General features: G+C 39.8%; 1 protein-coding gene across 5 annotated transcripts in view; it reads left to right on the top strand.

Moving 5' to 3' along the window:
• The window catches only part of LOC124802628 (ATP-dependent RNA helicase TDRD9), a 263,497-nt gene that overhangs the window by 171,440 nt on the left and 73,610 nt on the right, over positions 1–18,447 (top strand). For all 5 annotated transcript variants that reach the window (XM_047263517.1, XM_047263522.1, XM_047263521.1 and 2 more), the window contains exons 18-19: positions 12,189–12,416; positions 14,437–14,574. In XM_047263517.1, the coding sequence (XP_047119473.1) occupies positions 12,189–12,416; positions 14,437–14,574 (366 nt within the window). The remainder of the gene's footprint in view (positions 1–12,188; positions 12,417–14,436; positions 14,575–18,447) is intronic.

An 18,447-nucleotide genomic window follows, 5' to 3' on the forward strand; every position in this document is an offset into this window, starting at 1 on the left:
CCTTCGGATGATCTCTGTGTTGCCGTCTGTCAGCAGGTGGCGTCACTTTGGCATCACCACTGGTTTTCTTTTCACGGGAACAAGCTCCCAACAGCTTGGCCAACCTCCTTTCAGCTTTCTTGTCATGAGGAGATCCTTCTGGCTGGGTTGCGTATTGGGCACTGTCATAGTCGCCACTGACATTTGTTAAATGGTGATCCCCACCACTTTGTGCTCATTGCCATCAACCTGTGATGGTTTGCATTTGCTGGCCAAATGCCCTTTTTTTTTTTTATCCACTACATTCTAGCGTATGTTTGCCGTCTGAGTTATCAGCCGTTTTAACAAATGACACGCGGGCTGTCGACCGTGTTTTACTTTTTATCTGTCGTAGCAGTATGACGACAAACATTTAATCATTGGTTCGGTACCTCTACTGTTTCTAAGGTGTATTTTGTGGACCTTTCTCCAAGAGGTAGACCTTGTTTTTAGCTCTCTTTCCTTCCATCAATTGGTTTTAACATGTAGTTGCTTTTAACTTCTTTTCTTAGCGGATAGATCACCTCCAACTTCACACAGTGCAATAAATAACTTTCCAGCCAATTAACCATCTGGAATTATAATTGGCATAATTGTATACGAATCTGTAGAGGCATTGATGTTTGTTGGTCTTGATACAACTGTCTTGGTACCTTAATTTTCAGGGTTCCTTTCATATGCACTTCATTTTCAAAACGCAGATGGTCGGAGTTGGGGGTGGGGGGTGGGGGGTGGGGTGGGGGGGGAATCTTTACTGAACAGTGGGATAAGTTTGTTTAGCTCATCTACAGATTTTTTGGCCAATTCCACAGTTTGCTGTGCATTGTCAAGTTGACACTTTATTTGAAATTTCTTTATCTTACATCTTCCAATTCTGTAGCACTGCTTGAAGTTCTGCAACCATCCACTGCTTTCCTTGAAGTTACTGTAATCTGTGTCGTGTGCAGTTTGATGTGCATAATGTAGTACGTCACTATTGGTACACCCTGTAAATTGTATCAAGTATCCTTGAAATGTCAAACACCAGTTTTTGTATCAAGTGCACCTTTTCTTCCCTTACATATCTGTAGTTTTTTTATGCACTACACAGTCATATTGCTGTGGACTTATTCAAAATCTGTTGATAATTAGTTTTTTACTTTGCTAAGGAGGATCTTCCATGTACGCAATTGTGTTTGGTACCCACTGCTTGGACAGTGTTGTCCTTTACTAACTTTTGCTGGAGATGGGATTAGTAGCTACCTGCCTGTCAAGGATGATGAATTACATGGTTTGATACCTGTTTCAATATCACTTACTGCAGACGTGTGTGTGGGTTGTGTGTGTGTGAGTGAGTGTGTGTGTGTGTGTGTGTGTGTGTGTGTGTGTGTGTGTGTGTGTGTGTGTGTGTCTATTGTTGACAAAGGTCTTAATGGCTGAAAGATATAATTGTGTGAATCTTTTTGTTGTGCCTATCACGACTCGGCATGTCCGCTATATGGTGAGTAGCAACTTTCCTTCTCTAATATTGTTACTTTCACTTGTTAAGCACATATTGTCGTCATTATACTCCTCATGTACATTGTCCGCACAGTCGAATGTATACACCACCATACATTCCACTGATTCATCTTGCAGAGATTCTGATATTTAATCTGCCACTCCTTTCTCACTACTTGGACAATGATTGTCCTTTAATACATTTTTCTGGAGATGGGGTTAGTAGCTACCTGTCTGTCAAGAATGGTGAACTACATGAAATTGCTTTGTGATGAAATATCAACTTCAACAACTGTTGTTGTCGATACAATGCGATATTTGCCTTGTTTAGCATTGCCATTGCTCTGCTTTGTATCACTGTTGTGAGTTACATATCGATAAGCAGTTCAACTGTGCTCTGTAGCCTCACACTACGCTCACCATTGTATATCTCCAGTCCCACCCCCTGTTGCCATTAGCACCCAAAATTGTGGTTGCGTGTTAGACAATATGTGGGATGTCGATGTTGTAAACATCATTGGGCTTTCGCGACCTTGCACTCAAGGGGTCCTTGTGAATGAGTTCGAAATGCAGTTGATAATGATTCAGAAATGTGTTCGATTGGTTCATATCTGGTGAGCTGGAGGGCCAGCACATCAATTGGCACTCACCACTGTGTCCCTCGAACCACTCCATCACTGTCCTCTCCTTGTGACATGGCGCATTATCGTGTTGAAAAATGACACTGTCATTGGGAAACATCATCATCATGAAGAGGTATATGTGGCCTGCAAACTTTGTGCGATTCTTCTTGGTTGACATGGTGCTTGCATGAGCTCCACTGGCTCATGATGAATTCCCGCGTGAATGTTTCCCGAAGCATAATGAAGCTGCAACCAGCTTGTCTCCATACCGCAGTTGTTCTCCTGGAAGACATCGGATTCACGCCCTCCCATCAACATGATGGAGGTATGGGATTCATCAGATGACACAGTGCTCTGTCAATGTGCTAATGTCATGTAACATCAGCTTGGTATCTCTCTTCACAAGTTGCCTCCAAGAGACTCCCTCATAGGAGACAAGTTTGAGCCATCGCTAACAAAGCTGTTTCAATCTGTGTTTACGTCAACCTGCTTTCTGTTCGATGGAAATTATTATGAACAAACAGACAGATTAACGATGGGCTGGCACCATCACCAGTCATAGCTAATATGATCATGGAGCCATTGAAGAAGCAGCCCTGGAGTTGGCAGTGTACAAGCCCTCCTACTTTTTTCAATGTGAATTGTGAATTGTTGACAGTTAACAACTCATTCGTATTGTGGTCACATGGATGACATCACCTACAAAACTTTCTGCAACACCTAAATTTGCTACACCAGAATATCAAATTCACAATGGAGATAGAGGAAAACCATCAACTTCCATTTCGGGATGTGCTTATCAAATGAAGACCAGACAGCACACTAGGATACAACATCTACCATAAACTGACACATACAGATTTGTACTTGTATGCCTCCAGCTGTCATGCCCCTTCCAACCCGAAGGTGTCCTAAGCAGCCTAGTGCAGAGAGCACATGAAATGTCATACTGTGACAGTCCAGCAGATAAACTGCAGCACTTACAGGTTGTGTTTCATATGAACAGTTACAGCAACCGCCAGGTACAACAGGCCTTAAAACAAAAGAAGCCAAAACCATAATCTGCTGAAGGCAAAGATAAATCAGTTGCATTGGGAAGACATCGGCAAAATTATGATGAATATTCTGGAAATACAATGTCAAGTGTGTGTTCTGCTGACGAATCAAAATAACCTTTTAGGATCACTCAAGGCTATGTAATACTCGTCAAACTGGGAGTCTGCAGCATCCATTGCAGTGTGGGGAAATGCATGTGGGCCAGACTACCCGGACAATACAGGTGAGGTGCACTGAGCATAAACATCACACACACATTGTTCAGCCGACAAAGTCTGTTGTGGCAGAGCACTACATCTTCCATGGACATGAACTGTCACAGCACCAAGTTTTTGCAACACTCCAACACCTTCTGGCATTGTTTTCTCAAGAAACTGTAGAGCTCTGATGCCCTCGGGGGATCGGCATTCATTTGCTGAGTACGAGCTTGGTGACCCTGAGGTTCCTGAGCTGGGGACTGGTAAGTGAAGCCAGCCCTGTCACCATAAGCTCTAGACATTCTTCAGCGACCACCGTGTGGCACAGTGGTGGAACGGAGATCTTGGCTTGACCACCTGGATCACAAGGATGGTGAAACCACTGTTTAAAAAAAATTGTCAATCACAAGGTGTACTGTGTGCAGATGGGGTGCATGGCCATTAAGGTGGAACAGTTGTCAGGAGGCAGCCTCTGGGGAACCTTAGTCGTATAAGGCTTACTCAGGCACATGAGGCTCTCTCTGAGTGGACCCTTTTGTTTCCCTAGCTGCTCGTGGGACTGAGATGGAACCCTCAAAATCATTTCCCTCTCCTCCCAGTGGGAAGGATATACTGCCCGGGAGTGTTCACACCCATTCATCCAAGAGAATGAGAGAGGCTAGTCTCCCGATAGTAAGAACACTTTGGACTTCAGTAACATGGCTGATGGAGTCATGAATATTAATGTGTTTCTGGTGAACGAGGGGACATTTGAAAAAGTGTTGCTCTTATATATCCATTAGGTTTTGGAAGGCCTTGCTGGCACCTTAAAATGTAGAAAATGACTGTGTAATGTCTCATTGTTGGTAGAAACTAACGAGTCAAAGCAGGTGGAACTTCTTCAGAAATCTCAGAAACTGGGTGAATAGAATATCATTGTAGAGATGCACACCTCTCTCAGTTCCATTAAGGGTGTTGTCACATGCCAAAATATAGTGGACATGGACTTAGCAGAACTGAAGCAAGAATGGGCATCCCAGGGGATAGTCGATGTGGACGAACAAAAGCAAAGGAATAATGGAGAAACTGAAAAGACAGCCACTTTCATTGTCACATTCAGTTCTCTAACACTGCCTGAATATATTATGGCGGGGTTCCATTCACTTAATGTTCAGCCTTACATTCTAACCCTGTGCAGTGTATAAATGCCAGTGTTTCGGCCATACAACCATGAGTTGTGGGGGTGAAGTCAGGGTGTATACGACCCGGGACAACCGGGAGATCTGGGAAAAATCCGAGAATTTTTTCATCCGGGAGAAAACCGGGAAAAACACTGGAATTGTTTACAATTCCGGGAATTTTTCATTGTTTTAGTTTTCAGTTAAATTTTTATGATTTTGACTGGTAAGAACCAATACTCTTAACAAAGGATATTACTGTATCCGGCTACTGCAGTTAATACTGCGGCAACAAAACATGAACGAGGGGGGGGGGGGGGGGGGGATGCAAATAAAACTCAAGTTGCAAAGGAAATGCGCCGTATACAACAAAACACAGTGACATACAAGTGTCTGCCAACAGCAAAGTGTGTGTCAAAGGCTTTAGGAAGACTATGCAATACTTCATAACAACAAATTGCCTCCAATCGTGACATGACAACTGTTTAAATTAGAATTGTTTGAGCAGTTGCAGGCGGGCTCTTGCGCTTGCGCAGTTGAGTCACTTATGAGTAGTACGTTCTCTCGCTTCTGGTTACAGAAGTGTGGCTGGGCGCCACTACTTAATATTGCCCCGGTTCAGAAATATAGTAAATCTGGGGCTGATGCCCAGAGCAGTCCGAGTTGAGGTGGGGAGATGGGTCGTCTCCATGTGACCTGTTTACGTTCAGTGATTTTGTTGTTTCCTCTTCGTTTATTGCTCTCACGTTAAATGATAACAAACGGATTTTTGCGGCCGGAAGCTATCAAATGAATTAAAATACATTCGCATAATTACGGAAGACTAAAATATGTTATTAGTTTTAGATTTTATTTCTACTTTCCTGACAGTCGAGCATTAATCACCTTGCAGAACAATGAAGTTATTTTTGTCGGTTTGCTAAAGAGATTTGGCTTTCATTAATCTTTTCTGCTGAGGCAGTCAATTTACTTGAAACAAAGTGTTTAATTTCACACGATTAGCTAGTTTCAACTGTTCGCTGCATTTCAACACGTATGGCGTTATACCATAATAAAGAACCAAACATTAGAAGATACAGTACTGGTACTCCAAGAAAATTTACATACGAATGTGCATTTCAAACCGAATTATGCATTTTAGTATGGTTCACGAAATCCTGATGCGCTTCAAGTTTCTTTTATGACATAATGCAAGATCTTTTAATGTTTTATATGTACGAACATGGAGGCTTCCTGCATCATCATAGTCGCACAAGCGCAGTGATGCCTGTTATCTGACGCTCTCTTCCAACTGATGAAATGAACCTATTTCTAACAGGTCACAGGAAAATATTGCTAATGGTGGTTTGAAAAGCGTTACATTCAAACCAAATTTCATTTTCAAGATGAACTATGTGCGAGAATGTACGATGATTTTCTTAAATCACAAAGCGTTTGACTCTCATTTAAAAATCCACTCTTTGAGGACGACCATTTAGAAGAATTTCGAGCCCAGAAGATCAGACATTTACGTCGTTATTAAAAATTTTGCTGCCAAACTTGTGTGATGTATCTTAAAGTGTAACACGTGCAAAAAAGATCAATATTATATGTGGAAGCCTACCTTCTCTTCCAGCTTATTAATCTTCGAGACCAGTATTATATGTGAATGCTATTTATATTAGTTTAAACCATTAAGTTTCCTTATTTGTGTTTTCGCGCTACTTGTGAGTGATCTTGCTATTGGCTGACTACATCACATGTCCTGTGCTGTCATCAGCTGGCGAGATCACGTGACATGAGCTATGACTGGCTTACAAAAGCGCATCGCAATCTCGATTTCAGTGCTTCGGAAAGTGGCATGCGGTGTGTGGTGGAATTCAAACTTATACCTTCGTAATACGGAAATATGCAGCGTACATGTTGCTGCACATCAAAGGTTTTCAAAACGTGTTTTTCCCCTAAGTATCGTTTTCTAAAGCTCGGGGAAATTCTACGTCGGTATATAAAACCATAAATATTCAAAGAATTGACGAGTTTTACAGTGCCGAGGAACAGTAAACTGTCACTTAACACGGAAAAAGTATATTTTCACCTGGGAGAAAGTGTGTTTTTAACCGGGAAATCCGGGAAAAACCCCGGAATTTTTTTTTACTTGTCCACGTATACACCCTATGAAGCAATCTGCGGGAAGTGCGGAAAAGCTTCTCATGATGTTGGGACTGACTGTCCGTCTCCAGCGATCTGAATCAATTGCTCTGGGAACCACCCAGTCTGGAGCCAAGACCGCCCTGTTTTTGCTGAGGAACGGAAAATACAGGAAAAAAAAGGATTGACCAAGTGTATTGCCTATGCCAAAGACAAAAAAGAATATATGGTGACGAAACCCCCTGTCTTTGCCACCTTGTAGTATTCCATGGTGCAGAAACCTATTCCCAAGGCAGGCACTTCAACGCACACGGTGTCTAGTGTGCCTGTATCCACCACAAGCACCCATACTTGAACTTGTACATGCCAAGGAAAAAAGATTAAGGACAAAGCAATCCAGGCAGCTGCACCAGGAAAGACCAACAACAGTTCTGCAGTAGCATCCAGAAGGAACAAGAAAAGCAGAGTGCCTTTCAACATCCCCTTTCCCCCTCATCCTTGAAGGTACAGGCTGCAAGGAAAGGCTCACAGTGTTCGGGTCAAAAGCTGTCCCGAGCTCCATCAGACATCATTTTTTCAAGTCTGACTGATAAGGAGGACATCATGGAGTTAGATACCTAGAATCCAGGCAGCCCCTCCACTCCCCCTCACTGTACATGTGCTTCACCTCCTTGGTGCAAAGATAGGGGTAAATTAAAACCACATCGATGAAGTGACTTCCATCCTCCACTGGAACTTACAAGGGTTCAGAATGCATTGGATGAACTCCATCTCTTATCTCAGGGTAGGCCATTGTGTCTGCACCTCCAGGAGACTAATTTCCATCAATTGCATGCCCCTGAGCTACAAGGCTATATCCTACACAGAAAAGTCGACCTGAGTGGAGAGAGAGGTAGAGCAGGCATAGGTATTTTTGTCAGTACCGACTACCACTGCTCGCCCCTCTCACTTATGACGACTTTACAAGCAGTTGCTGTATCAGTGCACGTGTGCCTCGTCCATAGACAATATGTTCCCTTTACTTGCCCCCACATGATGTGCTCGATGAAGAGGCCCTAACTGACCTTATTACACACACACACACACACACACACACACACACACACACACACACACACACACGTAGTGATTTTGATACACACAATGTGCTTTGGGGCTCTGCAACTACCTGCTACAGGGATAGAGCAATTTTGAGGCTTCTCATGTCATCATGCCCATACTTTCTAAATACGGTACACAGCATGTATTTCTGCACAGCAACTGGGTTGTTCTCTGCCATTGATCTGTCACTTTGCTCTCCAGCTCTTGCTCACAATGCTCAATGGGAAGTGGTTGACTTGCATGAAGTGATCACTTCCCAATCTGGATTCATCTGCCAGATGGAGTGGAAACCGGAAAAAAAACCCAATGTGATGGGTGCTCAGTAGAGCAGACTGGACACTTTTTAGCCAGTTGGCCCAGTTTGAACTTTGTGCCAATGCCGGGGCTGTTGTAATGTGGAACAGCACTCCTCAAACCAACCCATGGATGATTGCCTGGACTATGCCGGCCTATTTTGCCACAGTTACTGCAACTGCAAGTCAGAGTCCAGGTTTCGAATGCCATGGAGTGGATGCTGAGAGGTGTAGTTTGGACATCTGGTCCACCAGTGGTGAAGATAACACCTGCCCATTTTCCATGTGGGAGCTGAATTCTGCATTGTCTGTGGCTCATGACACGTCCTCTGGTCACGACAGAATCCATTATAGTATGTTGCAGCACCTCACAAGGTGAAGCAAAGATATCCTCCTCACACTTTTTAGTGCCATTTGAGTGTTGGGTTGCTTTTCCGACTTGTGTTGTGAGGCAATTTTAATTCCTCTTTTAAAACCTGGGAAAGACCATACATCCCCGAGTAGTTACCACAGTGTTGCCCTCACTAGCTCTGTGGGAAAGACCTTGGAGTAGATGGTCTACTGCCACCTTGTCCAGATCTTAGAATAAAGAGACCTCCTTAGTTTCTTTCAGTGTGGGTTGAGGAAGTATCACTCCACCTTTGATAACCTGACCCTCCTGGAGATGACTATATAAAAGGCATTCCTATGCCAGCATCACCTTCTGGGTATATTTTTTTTACATTGAGAAGGCATACGATACTACTTGGTGGCATCTTATCCTGGAGCAGTGTCACGAGTGGGGTTTTCATGGTTGTCTTCTCATTTTTAATCAGTCCTTCCTCTCGTTACGATATTTTAGATACCGAGTCAATGACATCCTGTCTGATCACTTTGGCAGGGGAACGGTGTCCCTCAAGGTAGCGTTTTAAATGTGACTGTCTTTGTCATAGCTATTAATAACATTATGTCCGTAGTGAAAAGTCCTGTCCAGTGTTGTTTGTTTGCGAATGACTTCTCTATGTTTTGCTCTTCTTCAAGCCTCACAACGACAGCACATCAGTTGCAAATAACTATTTGACATTCGGATGAATGGGTGTGGAAGAGTGGTTTTAAGTATTACACCAAGAAGTCTGTATGTGTTCTTTTTAACTACTCTCTTTCCTGAATTGAGGGTGAGGGACACTTTCCTTCCTTTTAAAGACTCAGTGAGGTTTCTGGGCCTCATGTTGGACTCTAAGCTTACATGGATACCACATTTTAAGGCTCTGAAAAACAGCTCACTTAAGTCTTTAAAGTATTTTAAAGAAGGGATTTGGTTGGCCACTGGGGCATTCAGAACAAGCCCCAAACCAAGCCTTTGTGCCGAGGCTGGTGAACTGCCACTTCACATCAGGTGATGGCGAGGCTGGTGAACTGTCACTTCACATCAGTTGATGGCTACTTATGGTGCGCCAGGCTTATAAAACACTGTCCACACCATGCACTCCCACATTCCATGCCACTGTTCAGCCTCCACTGGAAAGGCTGTTTGGTATCCTGCACACGATTGCTTTATAGAAATGGGTGTGGCTGGTATTCATGTTTTACATTGCATTTGGAGCAGAGTTCAATCTTGTCTTCGCCAGAGGTCCAGACATATTTTAGATTGACGAATTTTAAGAAAGATCGTATGTCAGATTTTACACTTCTGTCTCCTTTTTTTTAACATTGTACGTATGCCTCACAGTTTCACAGTGGTGTGCTCTGATGGCTCCAAAAAAAAGGGGATTCCCTTGGCTGCTCTGTCATGTTCCAATATTGGCCTTCCTGACAAGTATACTGTTTTCTCAGCAGAGCTCCACACAATCCAGAAGGCACTGCAACAGATGCATTGTATTCAGGGCAAACGGTTTTGATTTGCTCCGATTCCCCTAGTGCCTGACAATCGTTACAGGACCTGTACCCAACTGAGGAGTTGGTCTGACTGATGTATGACCAACTGTACTTGCTCCGATGGCAGGGTAAGCAGGTGTCATTCTGCAGGGTGCCACGTCATGTAGGGATATGGGGAAATGAAGAGGCCGATCGGGCTGCCAAGGAGGTCTGCAGAGGACAGGGTGTGGCACAGTGTCCTATTCCCTTGCAGGCTGTCGTTTCTGTGCTACACAGGAAGTGCTACACGGGAAGTGCATACAGTACAATGGTTGGGCGGTAATGGCCAATAAGCTGCAGTTGGTAAAGTCAACAACCTGTACATGGCATTCCTCCTGCCAGTTGCTCAGGCAGTACGAAGTGACCCTCACGAGTCTTAGAATTGGGCACTGCTCTCCTCCGACAAGAGGATCCTATGTTTTGTGATGCTTGTAGCATGCACATCTCTATCCACCATATTTTAACATGGTGTGTTTTGTACTATGATGCAAGGGCAGAAGCAAATATCAGTGGGAATATGCCCTGTATTTTAGCTGATGATGAGATTAGTGTGACTAAGGTTTCAAAGTTTTTTGATGTGTCTGGACTCTGGCCTAAACTTGTAGGCTGAAGGTTTTAGTGTGTTGCAAAGGGGCTGGCTCCTCCTTTTTTTTTTGTTTTTGCAGTCAACCAGCCACACCCATATGCTCTATTGTTTTAGCTCCTTGTACCTCTTTCAACCTGTGTTGTTAATGTTGTAATATTGACACAATACTTTGTTCTGTGCTTCTGTGCAGTTACACACATACTTTTCCAATTTTTTTAACTTTGTTTTCCGCACTGTCTAGAGCTCTGACAGCTTGGTGGACCGTAAATAAGGACAGCAGTTTTCAATTAAGCAAGGCCTGGAACCCAGCCTTGAGCATCACAAGAGCACAGTGGCAGTCTACATAGAGTTCCACTCCTGTCAGCTGAATAGGATGAAGAAGCATTGTCACCATGCCAGCAGTGATTTGCATCTAGGTCTGGCCACAGTGTAACAGTGGTCCCGGCATATATCACTCAGACATCAGGAATGCCTGAAGATGGCAAGAAGTCAGCTTGCCAAAATATCACACTTCTTAGATGTCACCCACCTGAATACCAGAGAACTATTCAAAAATTAATATAACAATGGAAACTCAAGGTTGGAGTTTCAAAACTATAAGGGATCTTGAGAATGCAAGGAAAAAATAGTTCGATATTTACCGTAAAGATGACACATTAAGTTGCAGACAGGCACAACTAAAAGACACTGACACATTAGCTTTTTGCCACAGCCTTCATCAGAAAAAGAAAGACAAACACGCACACACACAAGCACACGCACACGCACACCCAAGCATAACTCACAACTCACGCACATATGACCGTCATCCCCGGCAGCTTGGACCAGAATACCAGGATTCTGGTCCAAGCTGCTGGAGATGATGGTCAAGTGAGCATGAGTTGTGCTTGCTTGTATGAATGAATCTCTCTCTCTCTCTCTCTCTCTCTCTCTCTCTCTCTCTCTCTCTCTCTCTCTCTCTGATTGTGTGTGTGTGTGTGTGTGTGTGTGTGTGTGTGTGTGTGTGTGTGTGTTTGTGTTTGTGTTTGTGTTTGTGTTTGTGTTTTTGTGTGTGTGTGTTTCTTTTTTATGAGAAAGGTTGTGACCAAAAGCTAATGTGTAAGTATTTTAATTGTGCCTGCCTGCAACTTAACCAAGTCCTCTTTACGGTAAGTAGCAATCTGTCTTTCCCTTACATTCCCAAAATTTAATACACAGTTTTCCCTATTTTTCTGAGGCCAGTGAAAGTGGCCTAAGGCTTAAACATTTCTTTTCAACAAGATGGGTGAGGTTAGCACCATCTCAGTACCGTCTGGTGAGCCCTTCTTAGGTTACCAAGTGGAATCACTCACTGTAAAATAACCCAACAAAAGCCTCAGCTCAGTACAGAGTTGGAAGTCTTGTAAATTCTTGGCTGTGCCATGTACAGTTTTGGTAGCACCTCACATGTTATTAATTTTTTCATGTACTAACTTCACATTTAATTAACCAATACAATTGCTAATTATTTCTGACAAGAAGAAATTACTATTGAGCACCTGTAGTTCACAAATTATTTATATTCCAATCTTCTTATGCTATTCTTAACTTTTTGGAATTTCTTCTATGATGTATTAAAAAGAAAATTGTATCCCTTGAATAACTGTTATAAATATTGTCTTATGCTGACTTCATTTTAGGTGTTTTTCATTGATTATGGAAATACGGAATTTGTGACATTAAGTGACCTGAGGAATTTCTCTGAGAAAAACATGGAAGATGGTGTGCATACAATCCTGCCACTTGCATGTGAGTTTGTGTTGTCTGAAATAAAACCATCTATTCTGAAAAATCCCCGAGGAGTTTGGTCAGATGAAGCCCATGAAGCATTCAGGGAGCTTACAGAAGGAAAAATATTTACAGCTGAGGTATGATCTTTAAACAAAACTTTTCTGTTTTTAGGTTGAGTATTTGTATGCATATTCTTTAGGAATAATTTTATGCTAATTGTTTAGATAGATACATGCAAGCAGAAAATTTTGCATAGGTTTTTTGTGGGAAACTCATTGTGAACAACTACAAAAGTATTCCAACTTGTCAATTCACAGGAATATGTTAAGACTTGCGGTAGTAAGTGCCACATATGTCCTTTTTGTAGTCAAAATTCAGAAGAAAAATAACAGCCAGCCTGTGAATAATACAAGACATGAAATGTGTCTTGCATTCAAGTATGATAAAATATAATACAAATCATGTTCAGTCGAGAATGAAATTTTCAGCAGTTGGGTTGTTATCAGCATTTGCAAGCTATAAATCAGTGTTTGAAAATTAGCATAATAAATGCTTCCTACCAAATATTTAATTGATAATTTTCCATTAGAGTGTCAGTTGTAGCCAGTTAACACTTTTGCATCATCTTATTACATTAATAATTGCACTAGAATAACAAAAAACAGTGGAATTGATATATCAGTGGAAGTAATCAATTTTTGAAAATATGATACACTTGGATAGAGAAAAAAAATCTACTCACCAAATGGCACAAGGAGAAGACATACACAAATGTATGGAAATGTGAATGCTTTCAGAGCCAGTGGTTCTGGTTAGACGGCTGGAGGGAAAGAAAGAGGAACTAAAATTTCGGTGCTTCATATAGTGTACCACAAAAATACACTGTTCTAACTCTCAGAACCATTATTTCTGAAAGCTGAGATAATGTTGCATATTTTGATACAAGCCAATCAGCAATACTGAAATTTCACCTGCAAACTGACCAGCAATTCTCTCCAATAATTTTATAGTTTTCTCAAGAGAATTTTCCTTTATATATCATTATGAAGCGTAACTAGTATGGAAATTTCAGGAGGGGAAACAACAAACAAAAATGTGAATAGGCAATTATATATGGTGTGTAGTCACATGCATTAGTCCAGAGATTTGTAATATATGTCTATTTACCAAACACTTTTCAGATATAGGTAAGTAGTTGCCTATTCCCAATTTCTGTTTGTTGTGAATAGTTTGTGAGTAAGAGAAAAACTAAAATTTATCAAGGTATGCCAAGGAGCGTACCCAAGCAACATGTTACAACTTCCTTAAGAACATTGCTCTTCCACATGATATGACTCGAAATTTCTGTCATGTAATTCTTTGACACAACTATATTTACATGAACTGTATAATGGAACTATTCCTAAGCAGATACTTTGTAACCAGTTGCCAAATTTTAATACTTATTAATTGTAAAACGTTCTGGTTCCTCCACACCCTTTTATCAAGCGAGTTTGGGTTTTAAACTTAAAACCCTACTTCATTCACTATTTTAAGTGTTTTTACCATTCTACTAGTAGTTTTAAGTTGTCGAATAGTTTTATGGCAAAGTATGTAATGATACTTATTTAACCTGCAAGTACTTGTTCTGACAGAGGCATTCTTAACACTGTGTGGCATGTATTCCTAAAAGCTTCTAATTTATTGATGCGGGATGACATAGAGCCTATTCCTCTCTGAAAAATGTTGAACGGACTGGTGACCTTTGTGGTATGGCCCCTTCAACCCCCACAAACCAACCAAAATGTTGAAGTGTTGTTGCCATTCTCTGTTCTTATGAACAGAACTGGAGAGGTTATGGTTTATTTTTTTTATTTTGTAAGTTTTGTTGTAAACTGTATATTGTTCTGAAATTCATTGAGGGGGCCACATATCTGATTTAGTGCTTCATTACTATATTAAACTGTATAATTTTATTATCCAGATATCTGTAATAGTGTTCTGTGTTTGAACAAGTAGTTTATTTAATGAACATAATTGTTTCATCAAATGATTTATGAAAATTTCTGCTAAATATGCTGAAAGGCTGTTCTTTAAGGTAATTTCCTTTTCTTTGTTTGAAATGTACTAGGAATGTAAATTTTGTGATTTTTTTTTCCCTTCTTTCTCCATTCACAGATCTACTCTGTTGTTCACGGGGTGATTTCTGTTGAGCTTTTTAAACATTATAATGGCCTGAAAACGAAGAGCAGTGTGAACAAGAACTTAATAGAGGAGGGTTATGCCGAACCGGCAGAGGAAAGTTTCTTGTCAAAGGTAATGTAAGAGATTTATGAGTCTGGGGTTTAAAAGCAGAGGGTATTAGTTCAAGGTGTGAAATTGTCATTTGCTGTACATATTGAAATCTGATGACAATTTATTTTTCGTTCCTTCTCATCCTTCCCCATCTTTCGTTTGACTGACAGCTACTATTAACTTTCAGAGTATTTTCATCGTAACAGGTGCACTCTAGCTTTTTCCTCTGTTTTGCCGACTGAAAAACTTAAGATTTCAGAAGTTAATATATATGCCACATTTTGCACACGTCTGCCAGTCTGTTGCTGCTTCAAAGGTAGATAATTTTGTTCTGTCTTAATATCTTTGTATAATTCTTGTCTGTCTCTACTCAAACTGGATGGATCCCTCTCAAACTGAGGTTTGAGAGATCTGTTCCTTCTTTCTAACCTTTTGCAAAGTATCTTTCCTCCTAGAGGGAGAAACTTGCAGTTCCGAGAGCTAGGATAGTTTTTCTACTATTATCGGCAGTGTCATATCCAAAGGTAATCAGTGGCCAGCCAGTTTATCTTTTTGTTAGTTTATAGTTTCCTTATAAATATATTAAGTATTGGACTCCATTACAAGCCAATGTGCTATGTACCAATCCTTAAAAATCTTGTCAAGTGAGGATTGTCTGCTGGTGAATAGTAAGAAAAAGAAGAGACTTTAAGGAAAATGAAGGTGTAAGTTCAAATGGGAAATAAAGCAAAATGTACTCTCTCTCTCTCTCTCTCTCTCTCTCTCTCTCTCTTTCAACACCACCACTACCACTGTGTTCCATGTCTGCACCGTGGAACCACTGACGTTGGGGAGTTGGATACTGATGACATGTGGAGTAAACCACATGCTCATTGTCTCTTTTGTTAATTTCCACAGGATATTTGGTACTTTGGCCATGGCTACTTGTGGTCATTTGTTTTGATACATTGCCTCTTAAATGAAAATATGTTTCAACTTTTTAGCTAATTCCTCATTCATGAGGACCATTTTCCTTAGGCTCGGTGGTAGTAAAATTAGCATCCTTTTTTTAAAAATAAATATGGTTCATATATTCTTGTTTTGTGGTATGTTCCACATCGTTGAGAATGTCCTCAATACAAATCTGTGGAACAAAAAATACATCTAATCTAAAATGACAGCTCATTGGTAGTCATACTGACATACAGTGATAGGAAAAAAAATTGAGTTGTAAAAAAATAGGCAAAATTAACTGGTGTGTTGGTAGATAGTGTGTGATGTTCTAGGCTGTCCTTATACTGAAAAGATATATTTTACTATTTTTGGGCTGAAAACTGTGATATTTAAAAAATGAGCTGGTTTGCTGGGAGTTCTCATGGATGGTGAATAAAATAGTTATCATCCTTCTTAAAGGATGCAGATTGTGTACAGTTATAGTGAATAGTCAACTACAGTAGAAATTTACTCAATGGGTGAGTATTGAAACCAACAATGGAAGGATGACCTGTATGATTTGATTTTTGCTTGTTGAGAAATAGGTACAAAGTGGGAATTTGAACTTGAAGTTTAGTGCAGATCATAATGGATTCAGGAGTTTGTATCAAAATGAGACCTGAAGTTGTAGAAGAATTTTGACATTAGTTTGACTGTGTGTGGTGTCATCAGATAGTTGACAGTGGCAACATATCAAGGGCAAGAGATCAATTACTGTTGTGCTCTGGTAAGTGAAAATCCAAAACAATCATTTAAAAAAAATGAAATAGGATATATTAACAACAGTATGAAAAGGATAGATTGTTACTCAACATATAGAGGAGGCGTTGAGCAATCAGACTCATTGAGAAAATATTGCTATATAATTTGATTTTATCCAGCATCATTAATGGTTGGTAAAAGCCTGAAACCATCAAAACAATGGGTTTGTTTATAAAATAACTTTTTCTACTACCAATCACAGTTTTCTCTTTGTTTGTTGCCTAATGCTTTTTTTGTAAATGTTTGCAATTTTCATGTGTGTTTTTCTTGCATTATACCCTCTTGAAAATGGGCAAACTACTACAGAACAAATATGTACACAGCTATTGTACCAGAGAGAAATGAATGTAATCCAAAAATATCACAGAATGACAGCCTATCAGAGAAGCACAGTTAACATTGGTGTGATACTACACAGTAACATACCAGAGGAGATAAAAATTGCTACATATCCAATATTTAAAATTAAGCTAAAGGCATTTCTTATAAAACACTGTTTCTAGTCAGTAAAACAATTTCTGAGTATGTAACAAGAAAAAAGTTATTTGAAAATTAAATTGTAAGAATGGATACTTAATGTTAATTCACCTAGTTGCTAATACTATCTATTATTGCAACTTTTCTTTGACCTGTTCAGTATCAGTTGTACAAAGTGTACTGTGTGATAAAACTGGACCAATAAAAAAAAAATCAGTCAATCATCATGAATATATGGCACAACACACAAAAAACTAACTTTGAAATAGGACTCATTTCAGAAAATGCATCATACAAAATATAAACAGAAATAAAATTGTGACTGGTAGCAGAAAAAGTTATTTTATGAACAAACCGATTGACTACTAGGTATTATTAGGTATTAGGCTAAGTCCTTTGTCAGCCATAAAAATGTGTGTGTTCTTGTTTTGTTTTGTAGTGTCTGATGAGGGACTTAGTCCGATAGCTGACTATATGTAACATTTTTTGTCTAATGTGCCAGCCCACCACTCAGTGCCTCCTTTATGAGATGAGCAGCAATCTGTCCTATTTCATATAATTGTTATTCCAGCCCAAAATTTTCTACTGTTTGATATAAAAAGAATAGTAACTGTCAGACCATAAACAAGCACAGAAGGAAGTGAAAGTAATCTAAATTTACTTTTTCATTCTATTCTGTTGTAATTTCTATGTTAAAAGCCAAACCATGTTGTAAAAATTAATAACACTTTAAAACTGTATTGAGGCATTTTTTCATGAAGTGTTAAATTTTAGACTTCTGAATAATTCTATTTTGTTGGCCAGGAGGATAATATATTTGTAATTTGCACGCAACAAACCTCAAATTATTTCTCATATAATAAGCCACATTTCAAAAGCAAAGTTTTATTTTTAGAGTTATGTAATTATTTATGTTGTCAGTGAGCCAGTTCTTTCTCAAGATTGAGATAATCTACTAATATCTGGAAATGTTACATTCCTAGCAGAGCTATAGACCTGTAAAGCCAGACATTACGTCTTACAGTTGTTGCTTTCATAGCTGCTGTTATAATGTTGTCTTTACCAGCAACATTCTTGGAAGATATGGCTTCTCAAACACAATTTTTACACAGACATTTCACCATTCACTGTATAAGTCACATGTTAAAAGGTTTAACAAATATTGCCACAAAATATCTGGCTGATGCATTGCTATCAAGAATCAACAGCCTTGTTATAAATCATGACTAATACTTTCATTAAAAAGGTTTGTGCCAGTTTGATGCATGTAATATTCAGACGACTGCAGTTGACATACCAGTGATATATTTGTTGAAATTTGTATTAAAAAACTACATGTTGCCAAGCAGGGCAATCCAAATGGCACCATTGTGGCATTATCTGAATACGGAGCAGTGTGATTTAATTTTAAACAACTCAGTCAATAATGTAGTAAAAGCCTTTGTTGTCAGTGACTGCCCTTATGTTTGTGATTTTCTTCATAATTGAAAGAAGAAAAACTTTAGGATGTTTATGACCATACAATAATGATATTGTGACTCAGTTATAACTTTCTTTCCACTCAAAAGTTTATGCATTACTAGTTAACATTAGGTTTTTTTATGTTATAAAAATGATGATTTCTTGGGGCTTATTATAAGATTCAAGATGCATACTCATTATCCCATGAAACTCTTTAATTTC

The sequence above is a fragment of the Schistocerca piceifrons genome, chromosome 6, assembly GCF_021461385.2.
Source record: "Schistocerca piceifrons isolate TAMUIC-IGC-003096 chromosome 6, iqSchPice1.1, whole genome shotgun sequence".
NCBI lineage: Eukaryota > Metazoa > Arthropoda > Insecta > Orthoptera > Acrididae > Schistocerca > Schistocerca piceifrons.